Raw genomic sequence first — 22591 nt, 5'->3', positions numbered from 1 at the left:
GGATTGCAAGGTTAATGTGGGGGGGTTGCGGTACTGCTACCCTTACTTCTGCACTGCTGCTCGCAGCAGCACTGTCTTCAGAGCTGGGCAGCTGGAGAGCGGCAGCTGCTGGCCGGGAACCCAGATCTTAAGGCACAGCCGCTGCCAGCAACAGCAAAAGCAGCGAAGTAAGGATGGCATGGTATGGTATTGCCACCCTTACTTCTGTGTTGCTGTTGGCGGGGCGCTGCCTTCAGAGCTGGGCACCTGGCCAACAGCTGCCACTCTCCAGCTGCCCAGTTCTGAAGGCAGCGCAGAAGTAAGGGTGGCAATACTGTAACCCCCCCTCCCCACACACACACACACACACACACACACAACTCCCTTTTGGGTCAGGCCCCCCAATTTGAGAAATGCTGGTCTCCCCCATGAAATCTGTATACTACAGGGTAAAAGCACACAAAAGACCAGATTTCAAGGGGGGAGATCAGATTTCGTGGTTCGTGATGCATTTTTCATGGCCATGAATAAGGTAGGGCCCTACTCATATACCTTCTGTTACAGATGAAATCCAAAATTCAAATTGTTAGAAGTTTAGTACCTCAGGCTTCGGGTTTACTATGAAACAAAAAAATCTTATAAAACTGCAGATATTTCAGCCACTACACAGTGTGCAAGGTGGATGAAAACAAGCACACCATTCATGAGACGTCAAAGCCCTTTAAACATCTCTCTTGGCCTCGCTTATTCATAGACCAATAGTTCTTTCTGTTTTAAATTATTTAGGCCACTGTTTTCACCTTGCCCTAATTATTCTTAAATTAAAGAGAGGTTGGCCGTGATAATTCTATTGCAGAGATGGCTCCTATTCTGAAGTAACATTTAAACAGCAGAATCTAATTTCTTCCCAACCAAGAAGTTCATATCCTTTATTAAATAGGATATTAAAATGGTAATAAAGCTAAGAACTAAGCTCCTACCAATTTATTTTTTCTATATTCTGTTAAACTGAACTTACATCAAACTACTTACATGAGACCTTGATTCTCGGGGTAGCAATGAGCAAAGAGTTTGTCTGTTTCGATTATGGGCATCAAGATCCACGAATATGACGGACCAAGAGCAGCCCTATAAATAGAATATGAAAGTTAAGTTGAGGTGCAGGGGGAAGGTAACACACAAATTTCTGGAGCAGCAAATACTGGTAAAGCTATCAGCTCTCTTGTTTTACATAGGCAATTTAAGGTAACTAGGAATCAGAAGCCAATATTTTTCACCAGAGCAGGAATCAAATGTAAATTTTTACATAAATATAATGAACATATTATTAATAAAGGAATTAAATGCAATTGGCAGAAATTAAACAGCAAGAACGGAATCTGAGATTACAAAAAATTAGCTCTCCATTACAAAGTAACTACTGTTTGGACTATTTAATTAAGACAGAATAGATGAAACATTAATTTCATTTCCCATAACTTCTTAAACAAAAGCAATTCGATAAAAGAGACTGGTGAAAGCAGGAGTTTTAACGGTTACGTTAAAGAGACCATACGGTTCCCTTATGAGACAAGCAAAAAGAGAACATCTTTCAAGAGAACATCTTTCCAATGCATTACATCTCAATAAGAGTTATAAAAACAAAACAAATATTCTTGTCTTTCAGTTACCACACTCACTTCATTTTATTAAGGCAGAGGTTCTCAAAAAAAAATTAACACTCAGCAAAAATTAGGGAGAATAAACCACTTTGACATAACAGAAACTCTTCTACTTGAAACAAAGCCCTCAAAGCAAAACATTCCTTATACTTGTCCCAAGTATTCCAATACATAAATGTAATAGTCAAATTTGGATCGTTTGAATTTTAACTTGTAAAATACAATAGTTACATTAGAAATATAATTTTACTAACTTTCAATTTTTGACAAATGCATGAAAATGTATGAAAGGAGTTTATTGCCAAACAATATGCGCCACTTAGGGCTGGGCTTGAGTACAAAGGTCCACCAGCCTGGATCTGACTGTAGGTCTGGGTCCTTAGGGTAAAATCCCTGGCCTCAGTGAAGTCAATGGCAGAACTCCCCTTGACTTCAATGAGGTCAGGATTCATGCTTCATGCTTATAGTGCCACATTTCATTATCTGAGATGCTGTAATTAAATCTCAAAAACCTCCATTTAAACAAATACTTTTTGAGGTGCTGAAAGGACCTGAGTCAAATGATGTTTTCCAAGATTAAAAAAAAAAACATAAAAAACATCAGTTTATCTACCCCTGGGATTCACAGCTGGTTTAGGCCTTGGAAGACTTTTCTGCTATTTTCAGTAAATGAAGGGCTACAAGACGGCCTCTCTTAGCACACATGCTGTCAATGCTAAAGACTCACATTACAAATTTCTGCAACTGTTAATTACAAATGTGTATTGCACAAACAAGATATTTCAGCAGATCCTACCAACATTCTAAGGAGAGATTTTTAGAAGTTATTTATCATCCACTATAAATTTTAAAACATTTTTGGGTTCCAGCACTGTTAGCCAGGGCCGGCTCCAGGGTTTTGACCACCCCAAGCAGCCAAACAAAAAAACGAAACAAAACAAAAACAAACAAACAAAAAGCTGTTAACGTGATCTGCGGAGGAATTCGGCGGGAGGTCCTTCACTCCGAGCAGGAGTGAGGGACTGTCCGCCAAATTGCTGCCGAACAGCTGGACGTGCCACCCCTCTCCGAAGTGGCCGCCCCAAGCACCTGCTTGGTAAGCTGGTGCCTGGAGCCGGCCCTGCTGTTAGCCATTTCATGGTCATCCTTCTGCAGAGGGCTGCCAAAACAATGTTAGAATATGCAGCAGTTCTCCGCAAAAGAGGATGTTTTAGAATATGCAGTGTCCTCTTCCTTTACATTGCTTTCTAGCCATGTTTCAAAAATCTTTTCCCTCTGATAAGGGGAGGGAAAGACAATTGATTTATGTTGTTATACAAAACTATTAGCTGTAGTAACACTATACTAGTTTATCATTGTACTAGCTTACTGTTGTGAAACAAACTGACAGATTAGCCATGTAAATAACTTTTTCACATGGTTTGCTACATAGTATCATCTCAGTGAAACATTGTTGTTCTCTATCTTGGATAAAGGGAGTAAAAGCCATAACATGCTTTACATGAATACCAGACATGATTGCTAGGATCATTTTCATAAGGGAGATGAAAAATCTTCTTGTTACGAATATTCTGAGAATATTAAACAGAAAATATCTAGTTTTTTAACTCACACATTTAGTTTCTTTTTTTAAAAAGAGATTTCAAAATGTTTGTCTCCTCTTTTCCTAAAAATCAAAAAACAAACAAGAAAAGAAATACCCCCCCCCCAAACAATGTAGATGATTGGTTCGAGAAACACTCTTATCAGTGTTTGTATCTTAAACACCAATGGGATGCAAACTTGTAAATAGAACAGGAGTACTTGTGACACCTTAGAGACTAACAGATTTATTTGAGCATAAGACTAGAGAGGTCACTCAGTAACAGACTTAAAAGTGGCAATCTTGCAACAGAAAAGCTTCATAAACAGACTCCAATGAGAAACTGCTGAACTTGAATTAATATGCAAACTAGATACCATCAATTTAGGCTTGAATAGAGACTGGGAATGGCTGAGCCATTACACACAAAGAATGGCTGATGGAAGGAGGCACTACTGTTGATCTTCTCCCCATGCAGGAGAAAAGGATGGGCTGTTAAGGTCAACCTTTTCTTGACAAAAGAAAGTGCTGTTGCATCCTACTGGGGGGAAATGGAAAAGGGGGGGGGCGATCCTGTCACACTTCTTTTGGTGAAAACAGGCTTGCTGCAGGTTTATTTATGCTATCTTTTGGTGAGCAGTGGTCAGAAAGGTGCAACCTTAATAAACACTCATGTAATCCATTAATTAAAACAATACAGAACACATTTGCCTCATGGTCCAGATCCTAAGCTGGTATAAATCAGTGTAGCTCTATTGACTTCAATGGGTACACACATGAAGTTATATCCATGTATATAGCCAGTTGGAGCTCTAGCCTATGATCTCAGAATACACACTCTAGCAGCTGATCTTCTCTATGAAATAGCATTTTGAATTGCAGCACAAGAGAACCACAATGGCAAAAACTTTGCTATCTACCCGAAGAGCTCTGTTAGCAGGAAACTGAACAAACTCAAACTGCAAAATTGGAAGAAAAATTCATCATATTGATAAATAGGTCAAAAAAGAATCTGAAAATACAATTGTGATTTTTTTTAACCTAACTGTCCCTTTAATAACTACATGCAGGCCAAGCTGAACAGAATTGAATAGAGAGCTGTACTGGCAAAACTAGTCTTTTAGCTGAAAGAGAAATCAATCTCAAGCATCAATTTTATTTTTAGAAACTAAAAGCTATGATAGACTAATTATTTAAAATGGAGAAAATCCTTCATATACTTGCATAATAGACAGGATAATGCTCTTTAGAACACCAGTGTCTTGGTTTTATATTTCAGAGTAGCAGCCGTGTTAGTCTGTATCTGTAAAAAGAACAGGAGTACTTGTGGCACCTTAGAGACTAACAAATTTATATATATTTTTTTTAATCTGGGAAATAACCAACATCTTTGCAGATATTTCTTAAATCAAGTCAAGCACAGGAAGAGACAGCTTCTAGATTTCATTTCCAACTGTGTTCCCAGTCGCTTTGAGAAGTCCTGCTGAGCATCTTGAGAGGAACCTGCCTGCACTTGAAACTATACTAACACCACCAGACTGAAGGATGCCTGGAAACATGAAGCCACCCAGCCCTTCCAGAAAGATTCTGCACTTAAGCTGTGGATGGTGTGAAAGGCTTCAGGAAATAAAAATAAATATCATAATTTAAAAAATCAATGTATGGGGAAGTTTGCATGTACACGCACACGTGCATGGAGAGGGGATTTATATAAAAGGAGGTGTAGTTATCAGTTGTTGGGTATGACGTTACATGATGAAGTTTAAAGATTAAAACAAATCTTGTGAGAGCATGAAAAGTCTAACAGAAAGATGTGTTTATCTACTTGTTTAAAAACAAACACACTCCTCCCCCCTCCCCCCAGCTTTTTGCTTCATCTCCAAATACTTCTAACACATCCATCACCATCATATCTAGGCACTAACCTCAACAATTAAGAACTGGCATTATGTCTGATAAGAAATTCTTTGCTCTTTACTGCTTCTAGATTTAGCTGTTTTTATTTGAAGGGTTTTTGTTTATTTAAACATTCATTATTTGGCCTTCATTATTCAAATGAGATTCACCTGTGTAAATACACAAACTCATTCAAAACTAGCACTGGAAAAAACATTTGCTTTTAGCAAAGAAAAAAAAATAATTTGATTTCTTCTTCCCTTAGAAGACAATTATTCCATTAAGCTCTACAATGTTCTGTAGGGGACAAAGACCCACTCCTACTTTTTAGGCTGACAATCTATAACTGATTTTTAGCTATTTACACTTGTCAGGTGACTATTGATTGTATTTTGGCTTTTGGGGGATGAACGGAGGCTTGTGGGTGTGTCTCAGAAAGTCTCCTTGTGCGGGGCTTTAGTTTAAGGAGACCCCTTTTCTGCCTCCTCTTGTGAGGTCATGATGAGGGACATCAGCCTCTTCCCAAATCCCACAATCCTTAGGAAATTACTTGGACTCCCAACCTATTCTCCATGCAGACATTAAGCTCATTCCTCATTAAGCCTAAAGCCTCTGGGAGATGAGTTGGCATCCCTGACAAGCTTTCCAAGACTTGCATGGTGTGTGTGCAGGCCTTCAACTAATGTGCTAAGAGACTCCTAAGGTTTACCTATGGGTGATGGGCATGAGCCCCCTAAGCTTCATTGTACAGAAGGGTTGTGGGCATCAATGAGCCTCTGAAATCTTGCAGAAAATGAGGGAAACAGGCTCATTATAATGTTTGCTGGCTGTTAATGACTTACACAGACAAAGCCATACTTCTGTAGATTGTACTTCCAAAATTCTGCCTGACAGGAGTTCCCTTCCTGTAGACCTTAGAGGGATATTAGGTATAGGGTTCCCCTCTTACAAACCTCACGTTCAGGAGCAATTTTAAAAACGAAGGAAATTCCAAACAAAAACTTCTGTGGAGCAAAGCCTAAGGGTAAAAAGCCTTACAAGAATATTGTAGTCAGGGAAAATAATACAACCCTTAAAAGCCCAGAAAATTCAGAGTTCAACTTACAAGAAACCCAAACATTTGAAAGGACAAACATTTATTTATGGTACTCAAACTACCTCAACTTTGCTCCTATATTCAGAGTAATTCCCTATGCAAATCAGAAAATGGAGGTTTCTTACCTTTAACTGGAGGTTTTTTTTAAGTGTGGTCCCTATCTGTATTCCACATGTGAGCATGCATGCTCCCCATGCACCTGAGTTCAGAGATCTTTAGAAAGTAGTGTCCGTTAGTCCACACATGTGCAGTTGTTCTGCTCATGCTCTGAACCAAAGGCATAAGGGGCAGTGCGGACCAATGCCTTTCCAGCTTCTCTTCTTATTGCAAATCAGATAAGATCTGAAGCAGAGGGGAGGGAAGTGTAGTGTAGTGGAAACAGATAAGGAGCACACATCTCAAAGTCACTCCAGTTACAGGTAACTAACCTCCATTTCTTCGAGTGCCGGTCTCAATGTTATTCCATGGGTGGGTGATTAATAGGGGGTACAACGATGCAGCTGGTATAGATATTTGTAATACTGCAGTTCTAACAGTTGCATTTGCAGAAAAGGCTTGACCTAATGTTTAATGCTTCATGAACATATGGTTTGAGGTAGCCACAGTACAGATATCCAGTATAGACACCTCTCTAAAAGATGCTGTTGGGGTTACTTGGGCTCTACTGGAAAAGGATGTCACCCCATCTAAGGGAGGAATACTTACTAATTGGTAATAAAGAATGATGCAGCCAGAGATGCACTTCGAGAGGCTCCGAACAGATGCTTGTCCTCACAACCATTCCACTAGACTCACAAAAAGTCTTGCTGATTTTATAATTGGTCGTGTTCTTTGCAGGTAGAACACCAGAGCTCATCTGATATCTAGAGAGTTAAGTATCAGAGGGGTAGCCGTGTTAGTCTGGATCTGTAAAAAGCAACGAAGAGTCCTGTGGCACCTTACAGACTAACATCTGTTAGTCTATAAGATGCCACAGGACTCTTTGTTGCTTTCTGGAGAGTGAAGTCTCCTCTCCTCCTTGGAAGTATGAGTTTTTTAGAAGAAAAACAGTAAGTGGATGGATAGATTTACTGATGTGAAACTTAGAAATGACTTTAGGGACAAATTTTGGGTGAAGGCAAAGTGAAACCTTTTTCATAAAAGACATAGTATATTACGGGTCAGTCATGAAAGCTCCCAGTTCACTCACCCTTCTAGTCAAAATGATGGCAACTAAAAAGATGACCTTCATGGAATGGTAAGACAAAGAACATGTGGACAGTCATCAAAATGGTGGTCTGGTAGGTACTGACAGTACAAAGGACAGGCCCTGTTGTGGTGAGATCTCACCACTGGTGGGAAGGTCCTAACTAGATACTTCAGGAATCTAACTGTTGTTGGGCTCTGTCCTCTTGGAAAAGTTTGTCCTTAAAGTCCCAAATCCTCAAATAATTTTGCTAAGAAAGCCTGGTAGTTAGCAATAAGGAACTGAAGACTTGTAGAGGAAAATACCTTCCCCTCCCCAGAAGATCAAGTTGTTGAGAGTCCTTATCTGTCAGTGTAGCCTTAGAATGTTGTAATCTAAAACTTTCAGTGGCTGCTTGCGCCACCAGGAAGTTGGGTCCTGTGTGTGTAAAGAGGAACTCATCTCCTTTGGCTGGTACAAATATCTCTCAGCCCTTTTGGAGTCGGGGTGCAGGAGACTGGAGTGTGATACACCATCTTAGCTGGGTCCATGATGGCATCATTTACAAGGAGGACCACCCTACTTGGAGGACCAAAAGATCGCAAAATGTCAAGGACCTAATATTGGGTATCCTGGACCTCCTCTAGTGGAATCTGGAGGTCATTCGCCATTCTCTGCAGAGGCTCCTGATATTGCCTGGGGTTGTCAGGTATGGATGGTGGAGATGGGGCAACGGCCTACTCTTGTGAGGAAGACAAAACACATGTAGGTACATGTGGATCCAGATCAATCTCCCCTTCCTCATGCTCTGATGGAGCTGGTAGGTGTCGCACAGAAGAGGGACAGTGGATTGATCCGGGATGTCTACTGTAAGGATCCCATGGAACCCAATAGGGCCAAGTAGGAAGGGTCAATCAGTTGAGGGGGACTCCATTGTATTGGGTACCATTGTTCCCTTAGGTAGTCACATCTGGGTGGAGGATAGACCCCAGATCTTTGCGAGTCTCTGTCTGGACTTACCTCATTATGTGGGGGTGATGGATCACCTGGAGACTCCAAAGAGAATGCCAGTTCCTGTTCCACTGGTAGAGCTATCAGTACCAATGAGTGAAAGCTCCTGCCTAAGGGCTAAGGAGGGGAACATTCATGTCTCCTGGAAGTAATTTCCTCCTCTGGTGTGCCAATGTCTCGCAGGAAGGTCAGATCAGAAGGAATAGGAGACTGAGATTAAGGAAGGGTGAAGATCTCCTCTGACAAGGTGTAAGTTTTGGTCTGTCCCAGAGTCTGGGGCATTCCAGTAGTTGGGACCAATGGATCCAGTGCATCCACAGTCATCATGGATGGTAGTTCTTTATAGGGAAGGGCCAGTACTGTCAAAGAGTCTACAAGTGAACTCTTAGATGCTATTGTCAAGTGCCAATCCTTCGGCTTAGAAATCAGACACAACAATAGTACTGGTGGATCTTTTTTTCCTTTGCACCTTCCGCTCATGGCCAAAAGATTTAAGTGAGCCTAATTCCTTAGGATCCACCTGTGAGGATTCACTTGACTTGGAGGGAGTTAGGGAGTGATTTCTTCTGGAAGGAGATATGGCCTTATGATTGTGAGAGTGGCCCTCACTATTATGAGAAGCCTGGATGATGACTCTATGAGCTTAGCAGCTCTGACTTTTGTTCCTGAGCATGTGCTTGGAGGGGTACTCAACAGTTGAGACTGACATACAAGGGGGTCTCCCTAACCCAGATCAAACTGAGGTCTCATAGCCTTCTCCATCAGATGTTTTTCCAACCAGCACTCACAAGCCTCATGGCTCTGAGGGAGAAACAAGTGCCAAATTCTGTGCTTAACTGAGATATATGCCTCTCCCAGAAAACAGAGGCAGCATTGGTGCTCATTGCTCATGGAGAAGGAGTGGGGGCAGGAAATGCAGTTCTTAAACCCTGTGACTCTGTGAGTAGTCTGTGTCTTGGAAAGAGACTCCCAGAGGCAAGGAGAAAACTAAGTTATACTAACTATGATAAAACTAAAACTTTAACTACACTAAAATACTAAAACTATTTACAATATATTTACAGGTTTGTTAAGAGAAAGGAAGCATGGAAAAATCTGTGGACACAGAGGATTATAACTCAGGCCATGCAGGAGTAAGAAGGATCTGCACTGCCCCTTATATCCTTGGTTTGGAGCATGAGGAGAACAGCTGCGTATTTGCGGACAATGGATACTATTTTCTAAAAATCTCAGAACTCAGGTGCATGGTGCAAATGTGTACCCACATAAGGAATACACATAGAGATCAGCACTTGAAGAACAACATAAGATACCTTTATTCACCCATAAAAACTTTTTCATCTTATTAGTCAATAAAAAAACAGAATAATTTATTTAGTCACAAAGTGGTTGTGCCAACTCTGGCATTCACACACTGCTGGGGTGCGGTAATACTACTTTAGACATTCTTGATTAGATAAAAGGCACACTTATAATAATCATTCACTTCTCCTCACTAGGCTCCAGTGATGCAAGTTGTTGAGCGTGTTCAGCACCATGCAAGAGTGGGCCCTATGATTGCACTTGCTAACCACTGATTGAAGTATGTATGTGATACAGAGCTAGCACATTTACAGTGGAGATATTATACCATTTATAACGCAACATTCTGCAGTGAACATTTCTGATATTCCTGTAAGCTGCACAAATACAGTGACTATCCAAAATCTAAGCCACTAGCTGTGAACTTAAAAAAAGTCTTAGAAAATGTCTTTGATCCAAAAATAATTTATACAGCTAGAAAAAGAACTAAGGAAGGAAGGATGAGAGGTTCAGATTGCTAAGGAAGATGACAGACCTGGGGGGAAGAAGGGAAGAATTACACGTAGATTGAGTAGTGTAATTTTGAATTTCCATATTTTCAAACATTGATTTTCTTGTAAGGTTACACTTCAGCGGGAATTACCACAGGTGAAATTAAGAGTTTGTCCGTGCACAACTGATGTCAGTGGCAAAACCTGCATCGATTTTAGTGGTGCAAGACTGAGCCCCAGAAGCCTGCGTACTTACAAAAACCTATAGTTACAAAGTGATACTTTGCATCCTTAAAAGAGAATTATAAAATCTTACAGTGCAGAATGGAATCTGCAGCAGGTTTTTGAAACTGATTGTATGAAATTAAAAAAAACAAAACCTGAATATTTTGTTTTGCCACATACTCCTCTCTATAATCTACATTTTTGTACTATATTGTCTGTCAGTAAAATAAGAAGAGAAAATTCTACATTAAGTACAGTTTAATTTTTTTATATAACTTTGTCTAGTGAAAGTACTTCCAGTAAGAAGCTTAACAGTACTTGGTACTTACATTGCACCTTTCACCTAAGGACCTGAACATTCTTTACAATTATTAATTATGCCTCATAATATGCCTGTGAGGTACCTATTACTATCCCCAATTTTACAGATGGGGAAACTGGGGATCAAATAATTTAAGGGGTTTACTCAAAAAATCATACAGACAATAAGGAACAGGACTTAGAATGGGAATCCTGGTCTCCTGTTTCCAGTAAGTAGCAAGGAGGCATGGCCCCCCTCAGAGGCGGAAGCGGTGGGAATGCTGTAAGCCACCTGGGGGGCAGAGCCAGGAGGACCACGCCCCACACCAGAAGCAGAAGGGTGGGACAGGAAACAGAAGTATAAAAAGCCAGCCCAGCAGCTCAGTTGAGAGGGAGCTGCCGAAGGAGACAGACGCTTTTTCCCCACTGCTGGAGAGGGATGCAAAGGAGAACCACTGCTGCCCCGGGGACCAGCCTAAGCTTCCAGAGAGCCCTGCCACGCCCGATGCTGAGGAGCTGCTACTGATACCCTTGGCAGTGTATCCAGGAGAGACTGAGGATGACCCCTGGACACAGGTACACCCAAGTGGGAGAAGTAGAAAGCAGCCCAGGGAAACCAGGCAACAGTCTAGCTGGAAGTTGGCCTGAAACAAGGTCAGTGTATTGCAGGCGGATCCACTGACCCACTAGTGGACCACTCCACCGCTGTTAGGGCCCTGGGCTGGAACGTGGTGGAGTTGGTTGGACTCTAGCAGACCAAACTGGGAGGAGCTGTGGCCTACCTCAAAGGTGGAAGCAGAGGGATGGCCACGCCAGTTTACACAGTGCCATACTAACATTAGATCTGTGCTATAACTCCAGCCAGTAGGAAGCGGAACAGCCAAAGCAGAGACAGGAGGGTAGAAAGTGGGGCCCTCCAGACTCAGAACTGTGCAGGCAAGACCCACACACACTCTGGGGACACTACAGAATGTTCGTGCTTTCTCTGCCCTGTGCCAATTGTGCTGTTTGCTCCAACTCTCCCCCTCCCTCCTCAGGCGCTTCAGCTCAGCTTTATTCCACAACTGCCACTCCTACCATCTCCTGCCCTGCTCTGTCCCCCGTCCCTTTTCTTTCCTCCTAACTAACCCCATCTCTCCAATACCCCACAAAATTATGGAACTGCAGTAAAAGCTTTTTAATCCAGCAGGTTGGGGGAATGGTAGATGCTGATAATTGAAAAATTCTGGTTAACTAAGAGGGAGGGAGTTTGGGTGCGCCAGACGGGGGGCACTCACCTCGGGCAGCTCTCCGCAAGCAGCAACCAGTCCTTGCAGCCCCTAGGCGGAGGTGCACCTGGGTGGCTCTGTGCACGCTGCCCCTGTCCACAGACACCATCCCCGTAGCTCCTATTGGCCACGGTTCCAGGGCAAAGGGAGGGGGGGCAGTGAGCGCAGAGCCGCCTAGCTGCGCTTCCACCTAGCGGTAGTCCTTGCACTTCCATAGGGGGTGCAAGGACTACTTGCGAGGGGCTGCCTGAGGAGAGCACTCCCTGGATCTGGCACTCCACCGCACCTCAACCTCCAGCCCCGCACACCCCTTGCACCCAAACTCCCTCTCAGAGCAAGCGCCCTGCACCCACCGCACCCCAATCCTGCACCCAAACTCCCTCCCAGAGCCTGCACCCTGCACTCCACTCCCTCGCCCCACAACCCCGCACCCTCCTAGCACCCAAACTCCCTCTCAGAACTCGTGGCCTGCACCCCCTTGCCCCAACTCTGTTCCAGAGCCCACGCCCTGCACCCCCCTGTGCCCCAACCCCCCCCCCACACACACACTCTGAACCTCTCAAGGCCGCTCCTCCACCCAGGAGCAGCAGAGACATGTCGTCGCTTCCAGGGAGCCTGACCGCCCCGCACCAACTGGACTATAAACCGGACTTTATATGAAGATTAGAAATGCTGGTTTATAGAGCTTACTGGTTGGTACACGGCCAGATATCACAGCTTTTACTGTAATATGTTCGCTATCGTCACATGGTTCACTTGGTTCTGTGTTGTATCCCCTCTCCCACCCAGTGTCTGTCTTGTCTATGTAGACAATATTGTCATTGTTTTCATGTACTTCCATCTGTCTGTATCCTCCTATTCTAGATTGTAAACTGTTTGGGGTAGGGAATGTCTTTTTGTTCTGTGTACAGCACCCAGCAATGGGATCCTACTCTATGACTTGGGCTTCCAGGCACTTCAGTAATACAAATAAGAAAATAGTAGTAATAATGAATAAATAACCACTAGCTCACTTAGAAAGCACTATGTTAGTACATTGACTCAGCATTGGGTTTGCAAGTCTAAATAAAGGTGACTTAAAAAAATGCTCAAGTCTCCCTGATCTTCATTTAAGACAATATTAAGAAAGACCTTAAAGACCAAAGCTTTTTTTTGGTAACTATATAAATTTCCTCCCCAACCCCCACACTGGATTCACCATCGGAATCAATTTTTGCTGTATCTTAAAGTAGGATTTTAAGCTTTGAAATAGGCAAGGATTGCCACTCTGCAAATCAGCTGTGTCTCTGACTTTTGAGGCAACAGAAAAGTACCAGCAAAAACAATGAGGAGTCCTTGTGGCAGTTATTTTTGCTGATACAGACTAACACGGCTACCACTCTGAGAAAAGTACCAGTACTTAGGAAAAAAAAAAAAAGTTCCCACCCTTTTAAACCATCAAGAATAATGTTTTTGAATAAGATTCCTGGGGCTCAGTCAGTCCTTAAGTTTTTTGATGTTTTCATTCAGTGTATAGCTGGGACATTCCTCTCAGCATATTTGGATATATTTCTCCAGCCTCTGACTTTTTTAATTAGATCAGTGCTACTTCAAGTACATAAGGTCACAATATAAAATGATTTAACCCTTCAAGGATTATAGACTTTCAATGCACTACTGTTTAACAGTAGCAGTTTTATTTTAGTGGCTGAAGGAGGAAAAAATTAATGGTTTCAAAATCAAGTTTTGAATGATTTTCAACACAAAAAGGGAATTTGCAAAACTAAAACATTACATCTATTAATATTTTCTTTTCAGAAATGAAGGCATATGGGTATTCTAGAAAGACAAATACTGCCTGAGAACTGAAAGAATACTTGAAAAAATGCAACGTGGGAGCAAGTTTAAAACATTAAAACATTTTAAACTCACAGCTCTGTTGCTGCACTCACTTTTTTGCCAAAAGTCACTTATGGACAATCCTCTGACAGAGTGCTTTGCCCTTGCAATTCAGTTATCTCTGCACGTATGGCACCATCTATGTCTCCTTTATTTTTGTACAGCCACAACTCCCTTTTCCTCCATTGACTGACAATGTTTAATGGCTCAGTGACACATTTCCTCCATTACTCACCTTTTCAGGGTCGTAAGTTTGGGAAGAATACTCTTGAGTCTAGACCTTTGTGGGTATAATATAGTAAGAGATCTATATCCAATATTTTTGAGAATGTAAAAATGGGAATGTCTGGCAGAGGTAAAGTATGATGAAAGGCTTACGTTTTTTAATGGAATTCAATATATCTGGAAGGGGGGGGGGGGGAACCCAAACCAAATAAAAAACAACAACAAAAATAAATAGACCATGTGCAAGGTTGATAACAGAGAAGATTCAAATGATGGTGCAACCTACTTGAGATTTAAAACACAAATGAGAGTAGTTAGATCACATAAACAAGATGAGTTGTTTAAAATCTTGATCAAAGGTGATAGGGAAGTAGAAAAGTTGTAGACATTTCAATTTTAACAAAAAAAATATTAAAAACCATACACAACTAGAAAGAGAAATAAAACTTGCTATATGTAAGGACAAATCTGATTTTATTCAGTTATTCTGTACCTGAAAAAGTAACAAATTAATTTACCAGTTTTGAGATGGAACTGACTGTTTTATATGAATTCTACACATCCATTGATCGGGGTGAAAACAATTTGTTAAAAAACAACCTGTTAATTTTTAAAAATATAGAATGAATAAACAAATGTTTTTACTACCTGATTGCCAAAGAGATTGAATCCATTAATTGCTTCTAGGGCTGCTTTTGCTAACCCAACAGAGCTGAGGGGGAGAAAAGAAAGACATCTGTTATGCTTACAAACCTGGAATTTAACAAATCAATACTTGATGTTTCTTTCAGAAGTAGGATCTCTTCTTGATTAGTATTTTGTGTTTAAACCCTAAGCTAATGGACAGTGATGCAATAGGTTGTATTTATTTTCCAGAATTTTTCTTTTCAGTTTTTAATTTGTCTTTAAAAGTCAGTGACCACCTGGAAAAAATGCATCTGGTTTTATTTTGCTGTTGGACATCTAGCATTCTGTGCTTCAAGGCTTTGCTAGTAGGACAGCACGTTTACTTTCTATACAAATTGTGTACAATTCTCAGACAGAAAACTTGACAAAAGAAACCTGTGATCAAATAACTTGGATGAAAAGTTAAAATACCACATATCAGTTTTAGATCAAAGAAACTGCACAATTCTGATGTCTGCCATCCATCTATAATTATCTTCAACTCATTCACTCAACTAGTGGATAAATACTGAGATACACTCTGTAGCAGACTATATCCATTAAACCAAAATGAGCTATACCGATGCTTTGAAATTATTATCTAAAATTATCTCCATGATTTCCCACTTCAATGTTATTACAATGTTTGGATAAATGATTATCTATCTACCTATATATTTATTTTTTTACACATTTTTTGTTTATTCTGAAACTTTTATGTAATGTGTATAGTTATCCTACTACATGTGAAAACAAGTTGCACGGGGCCTGACTTTCAGAAGAGCTCATGTCTCATTTAGGCACCTACATGAAGTGGCCAGATTTTCAAAAGTCCTCAGAAGCCAGTAGCTTCAAAAATGCTGAGTAACGCTGCTAGAAAATTATATAGAAAAATAATAGAATTTATTATTTCATTTTTTAATGAAAAATAGGGACAAATATTTCCATCCCATTTGTTTTATTCTTAGTATGGGTTATATTTAATAAATTATCTGGAGTATTTTTATATCAGGGAGTCCTCATCAATTTTATATATGAATGTCCTATGTAGGAATCTCTGTATCATCTATGTCCCACAGTAAAACACTGGAGAAAACCTCTTTCAGTGTTAAACAGGCCAAGATGCAGGGATCTATTGGGGCACGCTGGGATACGGGCTACTGGATTTGCAGAACCCATTTCCTGCCCATTTGGAATAGCCATGCCATAGTTAGTTCACTGCACAAAGCATGTTTTTCAGGCTTTGTGCAGAAAAAGGTGAATTTCACCCTAAGTAAATAATGTTTTTCTGATTTAAATTAATTATTGACAGGGCAACGAGCCTTGTGGATAGGGGGAAAGTGGTAGATGTGGTATAACTTGACTTTAGTAAAGCTTTTGATAGTGTCTCGCATGACCTTCTCATAAACAAACTAGGGAAATACAACCTAGATGGATAAGGTGGGTGCATAACTGGTTGGAAAACTGTTCCCAAAGAGTAGTTATCACTGGTTCACAACCATGCTGGAAGGGCATAATGAGTGGGGTCCCACTGGAATCAGTTCTGGGTCTGGTTCTGTCAAATATCTTCATCAATGACTTTGATAATGGCATAGAGAGTACACTTATAAAGTTTGCGAACAATACCAGGCTGGGAGGGGTTGCAAGTGCTTTGGAGGATAGGATTATAATTCAAAATGGTCTGAAGTAACTAGGATGAAATTCAATAAAGGACAAATGCAAAGTATTCTACTTAGGAAGGAACAATCAGTTGCACACATACAAAATTGGAAATGGCTGCCTAGAAAGGAGTACTGCGGAAAAGGATTTGGGGGGTCTTAGTGGATCACAAGCTAAATATGAGTAAACAGTGTAACACTGTTGCCAAAAAAGCTAACATCATTCTGGGATGTATTAGCAGGAGTGTTGTATGCAGGACACGAGAAGTACGGTAATTCTTCCACTCTACTCTGCGCTGATTAGGCCTCAACTGGAGTTGTGTGTGTCCAATTCTGGGTGCCACATTTCAGGAAAGATGTGGACCAACTGGAGAAAGTCAAGAGCAACAAAAATGATTAAAAGTCTAGAAAACAAGACCTATGAAGGAAGACTGAAAAAATTGGGTTGGTTTAGTCTGGAAAAGAGAAGACATAACAGTTTTCAAGTACATAAAAGGTTGTTACAAGGAGGAGGGAGAAGAATTGTTCTTCTTAACTTCTGAGGACAGAACAAGAAGCAAGAGGCTTAAATTGCAGCAAAGGAGGTTTAGGTTGGACATCAGGAAAAAGTTCCTAACTGTCAGGGCAGTTAAGCATTGGAATACATTGCCTAGGGAAGTTGTGGAATCTCCATCATTGGAGATTTTTAAGAGCAGGTTAGACAAACACCTATCAGGAGTAGTCTAGATAATTAGTCCTGCTACGAGTGCAGGGGACTGGACTAGATGACCTCTTGAAGTAAATTCTAGTTCTATGATTCTATGTATAAACTCTGTGTGCGTGTTTTGTTTTTTTGTTTGTGTGTGTACTTAAAAAACAAAAACACACACTTTTAAGCACACATACTTTGTTCACCTGCTATTACAATAAGGCAAAAATATCTCCTCTGACCTTTTGCCACCAAAACAGGATGGTTGCATCATAAACACCTATTGGTGGTTCTGTTGGGCAAAACTGCTTAATTTCTGGCCAGGGACCTTTATTAGTTGGCTGAAAGCCTACCCAGAAATGAAAAGGAGGTGGCAACTAATTGCCCCTTCTGGATAAACATTCCTCTGCCGTAAGACAACACTAAATCTAGCCCATCATCCTAAAACTCAGCTCACATTCCTATCACATTTTTTCTCCATGTTACTATCCTTTCTCTGTAGGGTGACCGGATGTCCCAATTTTATAGGAACAATCCCAATATTCGGGGATTTGTCTTATATAGGTACCTATTACCCTTCCCACCTCAGTCCCAATTTTTTTTTTTTTACAGTTGCTAATTGGTCACCCTATCTATTTCACCATAGAGAAAGGCCTATACTAACAGGAAAAGAGATAAGAAACATTTCTTAAACAAATGATGTCCACCCACTTAACAGAAAAGATGCATTTTTCACATGATGCATCTTTCACTGGAATTCCCACAGTATCAGAAATGTTCTTGCCCAAATCATGCATAAATTATATTTACTAAAAGAAAAGTAACTGAAATTTTCATTATGATGTTCTGCCTGAAGTTGTAGCTTCCACATCAGCTAACCTGGCTAGGTTCTAGAACCATTCTTTACTGGAAGCTCACTTATACTTAAAATATGCCAAATTCTTTTTTAAATTAAAAAAAAAAAATCAAAAGGAATCCTTTCAGGTTTTGTCCTTATAACTGAGAAGCCACTGAAACATACATGAAGGCCATTCTCATTAGCACCAGGTGGTAATCAGGTGGCAATGTACTTTAGAGTAACATCTAACCCGACTGACCTTTCATGTCACTAAAGCGGCTAGCAGAACTTGTTCTGGCATTACAAAAAGATGATTTTGCTATTATGTGTCAATCTAATTTTCGATGTTCACTTTTTTGATGTTTTCATGGCTATATAGATAGATAAATAGATGGTTGTTCACATACAACAATTAGTACAGAGCTTGTTGCCCAAGTTCCACCTTTAACTGTTTATGCTTCCCACTACATAATAAAAATAGCATCACAAAATGTTACGTGTTCTCTCTTGCCTCTGTGGACATTGCATGCAGAACAGAGAATGGGAAACTATGATTACTCCTTCTAGTAATCAAACAGCCAGGTAATAGTACAACATACTACAGGTAATCAAACAGCCAGGTAATACTACAACATTACTTTTCATTTACATTTTTTAGTAACTAGTTAAGACCCACATAAAAATATTACAAATTGCTAATCAACTTGAGACATTCTTACAAAATTGTATGTAAACAACTGATGTTTTATTTTTGAAGAAATAAAAAGGAACCATCTATTTACAAAATTCTACAATTTTCTAAATACAGATTGCAAACTAAAATAAAATTTATAAACCTTTCTAAATTAGCAAAACTTTGATTTTAAAATATATAAAGCATTATTCACAAAGCATCCATTGTAAAGTCAAATGGTTTGTAGTTTCCAATTTCTTTCATTTTAATAATACATAATAATATACTTTCAAGGGTCACCAACACTTTGTCAGCACAGAAGCAACAGCAACATTTTCTTCTAGCTAACACATTTTCTGGCCTTAGACTTTTTTTTTTTTTTTTTTTTTTTTTTAAAGAGTTTAAGGTGGGCTAATATAAATCTACAGACAGTTGACAGATTTATCTGAAATCTGAATATTAAAAAAAGCAAAACCACCATCATAAAGAGAGAGAGGACTTTTTTACTCTTAGGGTATCATTAATGTGATTTTTTTTTCAAAATTTACTAAGCAGGTTCATTTTCATTATCACACTTTATAGCTTAATACTCTCTGATAATTTACATTTTTTATGGAAAAAAAAGCAAAAACCAACAGCAATCCACTGCTACAAATGTGCTGAGTCAGAGACCTCATCTTAAACAGAGGAATGACAAAAAAAGACACCATCACTGAAATATTGTTTTAAATGATATACAACTAAACTACATATACCAGAACTTCAACTGTGTCAACTATATTGAAATAATAATGAGCTAAAACATTAATATATATGAAAAATGGTTTTGCATTAGTACAAAAAAAACCCCAAATGTCAGCTTTTAAAATTCATGGGACTTCTAAAAAGTAAAATATTAAGATAGCAGATTAATGACAGTTTTATTACAGACTATAAACAGACACTACAAAAACTAGGAAGATCTCTTTAGACAGACTGCTTACAAATCACATCTGTGGTCAAAATGAGAGTACATGAACTAGACAAACTATAGTTGCCTGACTAATAAAATGAAGGCCTCTTATTTTCTTCTAAGAGTGACTGCTTGTATATGTTTAAAATGTCAATCAAAATGACAGTGTGAGCCTATCACTATCCTTGATCTTTTAACTTGATCATAGTGTTATCTCTCACCTTTTCTCCTTACCTATTCCTACTTCATAAATCAATCTAACACGCTGCCTCCAAGATCATTTGCTGACATCATCCTGCTGATATTCTAATCATATCCTCCCCTTGAATGTCTTCACTGATTTCCTCTTGCTTTCTCTAGCATCTCATTCCTCCTACTTGTTTTCACTTTCAAGGCTCCGCTCAACTCTACATCAATCATTTATTTGTATATTTACATGTCAGAAGCGTGCATAGTGTTTCAGAGTTAATGACAAAAACGACAGTACCTTCTTTTTAAGCATATCATCTGATTAATATTAAAAAAAAAGGAAGATGAACAAAGAATAGGAGAGATGATATAGGGGATGAGAATTACAAGAGAGATTGTGAGATAGGTTTTTTCGTTACATATGCATCTTGTTGGTTTGTTTTAAAAAGTTGCTTAAATTGAAGGAATGGGAAGAGGAGGTCAGTGATGAGAAGCAAACTGAAATAAATGAGTTTTAAGGTGGGATTCGGTTGTGCACAGGAGTCAGGCAGGATGCACCAGATATCAAGGCTGGCATGTGTAAAGGTGCAAGCATGCCTGTGAGAAGCAAAACAAAAAAAGGGTCATCAAGGGAAGCGAAAGTGATGAGATACAGGGCATAAATGGGAAGCAGGGTCCAAGAATGTTCCGGAATAGAAAGTCTCCAAGGAAGTGAGATCAGGAGAGAGAAGTAGTAAATGCCTCACCTTCCTATAAAACTGGTGGATCATAATAGGCTCACTCTCTTCCCCATAATTTCCTAAAGTGGCATCCAGGGAAAGGAGAGAGAGAAAAATCTCTTAACACTGCCCTCCATGTGAAGCTGCTGTCACCACCATTATGCAAGAGACATCATTTGAAGAAAGGCGCTCCTACCAAGGATAATGAGATATACCAGTGTTTCCCAAACTTGGGACGCCGCTTGTGTAGGGAAAGCCCGTGGCGGGCAAGGCTGGTTTGTTTACCTGCCGCGTCCGCAGGTCCAGCTGATCGCGGCTCCCACTGGCTGCGGTTCGCTGTTCCAGGCCAATGGGAGCTGCTGGAAGCGGCGAGGGCCAAGGGATGTATTGGCCACCGCCAGGCTTTCCTTATACAAAGCGGCGTCCCAAGTTTGGGAAACACAGTTATACTGTTAAGATTAAGATAGTGGGGAAATTCCTTAAGCGATGTAATATCGTAATATTGGGAAAGTCTGAAGGATCTGAAAAGTATTAATTGGTGTAATATTGTAGTTTCTTTACTGGTAGCAATACTTGTGTAAATACTGGTCAATTACTTCAAATTAATAAATTAATTTTCTCTATAAAAATACAACTACACCTATATGGAAAGACTTTTTTGTCATATTCTGTTTGAGATAAGGATTATGTAATTAAGGCAATATGAAGAAATTAGGATACTAGCTTATATCAGAGCCCCCTGCTCCCCACCCCCACACACAGAGATACCAGGAGAGTGACCTTGACTCAAAGAAATTCATGACTTTGAGGAATAAATTTGTCTCGAGGTATTTTGGCATCAGTCCCTTCTGTAGAGAAACTGCAATTAATCACTGCCAGGAATTTATATTTTTATAATTTTGACAACATAAGATTTTTTAATTAGAACAATTTAAAAGGGAACATTTGGCTAAGGGGAAAAGTACTAGTTCAGAAGAGTCAACAATAAGCCCAATTTTTTCTGACTTTGAACTGATGTTATTTAAAAATGGTTAGATTACCCACAGCTAACAAATTATATGATTATGTGCAATTTTTCAAAAAAGATACAAGTATGGATAAGCTATATCTTGAACCTTGCTTGTGCAGCATCAAAAGCATTTCGTTAGAGAAGTTTGGCTGGGATTTATACAGACAAGTTTTTCCTTGTAAATATACCACCTTATATTTATGGATATTCAATATAAAAATATTTAAAAATAAAGTCAGATCCTAGTCAGGAGAGCATCTTATAACTATGCAGAAAATATTTTAAACAGAATGGAAGGGGAAACATATCTAGTTGTAGAACTGCATGTATTATATTTAGCACACATTATTTCTGTTTGACTGTTTTCATTACCAGCAATGCCATAAAAAAATTGATTTCAAGCTGTATCATTTTTTTTTAAACCATCATCAATAGGTTTACAAAACCTCAGGTTTCCTTTCAGAAACACTGCCAGAAACAGAGCTTGTGGGATTTAATTCTAATTTGTTCAACAAGGGAAAGCTGATTAGGTTAGCTAAAAAATTCTGCTTGGAGCAGCTGGCATCAAAGACTGGTAAATTCCCCTGGTTTTTAAACCTTTGGATGATTAGAAAGTCATTGTTACCCAGATAATGCAATGAAGTAGTAAGCTGAACTCACTGGTGTAATGGATACTAACCATTTCCTTAGTGTCAAGTCTCTCAAAATAAATTTTAACTTTATTCTTGTAGTTTTGTCTAGTATAGCTATGAAAGAGCAACTGGTTTAACTGAAATCGGCATAGCAACTTAGTTATATCATGTTTCTTGGGTGTTATAGCTATATTATAAATAAACTGGATACGCTCAAGATAAATCCATTACTTTGATAACTGGATTACATGTTAATGGAGAAGTCTGTATTTCTTCTTCCAGAGGAACATCTTCAATACACATGAGCAGGTATTTTTGGAGAGTGACGGCAAGAAGAACTGACTGGCAAGAACTAACAGAGGTAATAGTTGACTGGAAGGGAAAGAGCAATGACATTTAGGCAGAATAAGTTATCTTATTTTGTCTAGGTAAGGGAAGGGGGCTCACAGAGAGTATAAAAAAATATGGATTCCTCCATAGTGAACAAC

At 39.6% G+C, this 22591-nt stretch overlaps 1 protein-coding gene across 6 annotated transcripts in view; it reads right to left on the bottom strand.

Moving 5' to 3' along the window:
• The window catches only part of PHKB (phosphorylase kinase regulatory subunit beta), a 197053-nt gene that overhangs the window by 87739 nt on the left and 86723 nt on the right, over positions 1–22591 (bottom strand). For all 6 annotated transcript variants that reach the window (XM_054048875.1, XM_054048873.1, XM_054048870.1 and 3 more), the window contains 2 exons: positions 14728–14791; positions 1012–1107 (listed from right to left, as the gene is read on the bottom strand). In XM_054048875.1, coding sequence (XP_053904850.1) covers positions 1012–1107; positions 14728–14791 — 160 coding nt within the window. The remainder of the gene's footprint in view (positions 1–1011; positions 1108–14727; positions 14792–22591) is intronic.

Source organism: Malaclemys terrapin, chromosome 14 (genome assembly GCF_027887155.1).
Source record: "Malaclemys terrapin pileata isolate rMalTer1 chromosome 14, rMalTer1.hap1, whole genome shotgun sequence".
In the NCBI taxonomy this organism is placed as follows: Eukaryota; Metazoa; Chordata; order Testudines; family Emydidae; genus Malaclemys; species Malaclemys terrapin.
The sequence above is the reverse complement of the archived record's forward strand: the minus strand, read 5'-3'. Positions and strand labels throughout refer to the sequence as shown.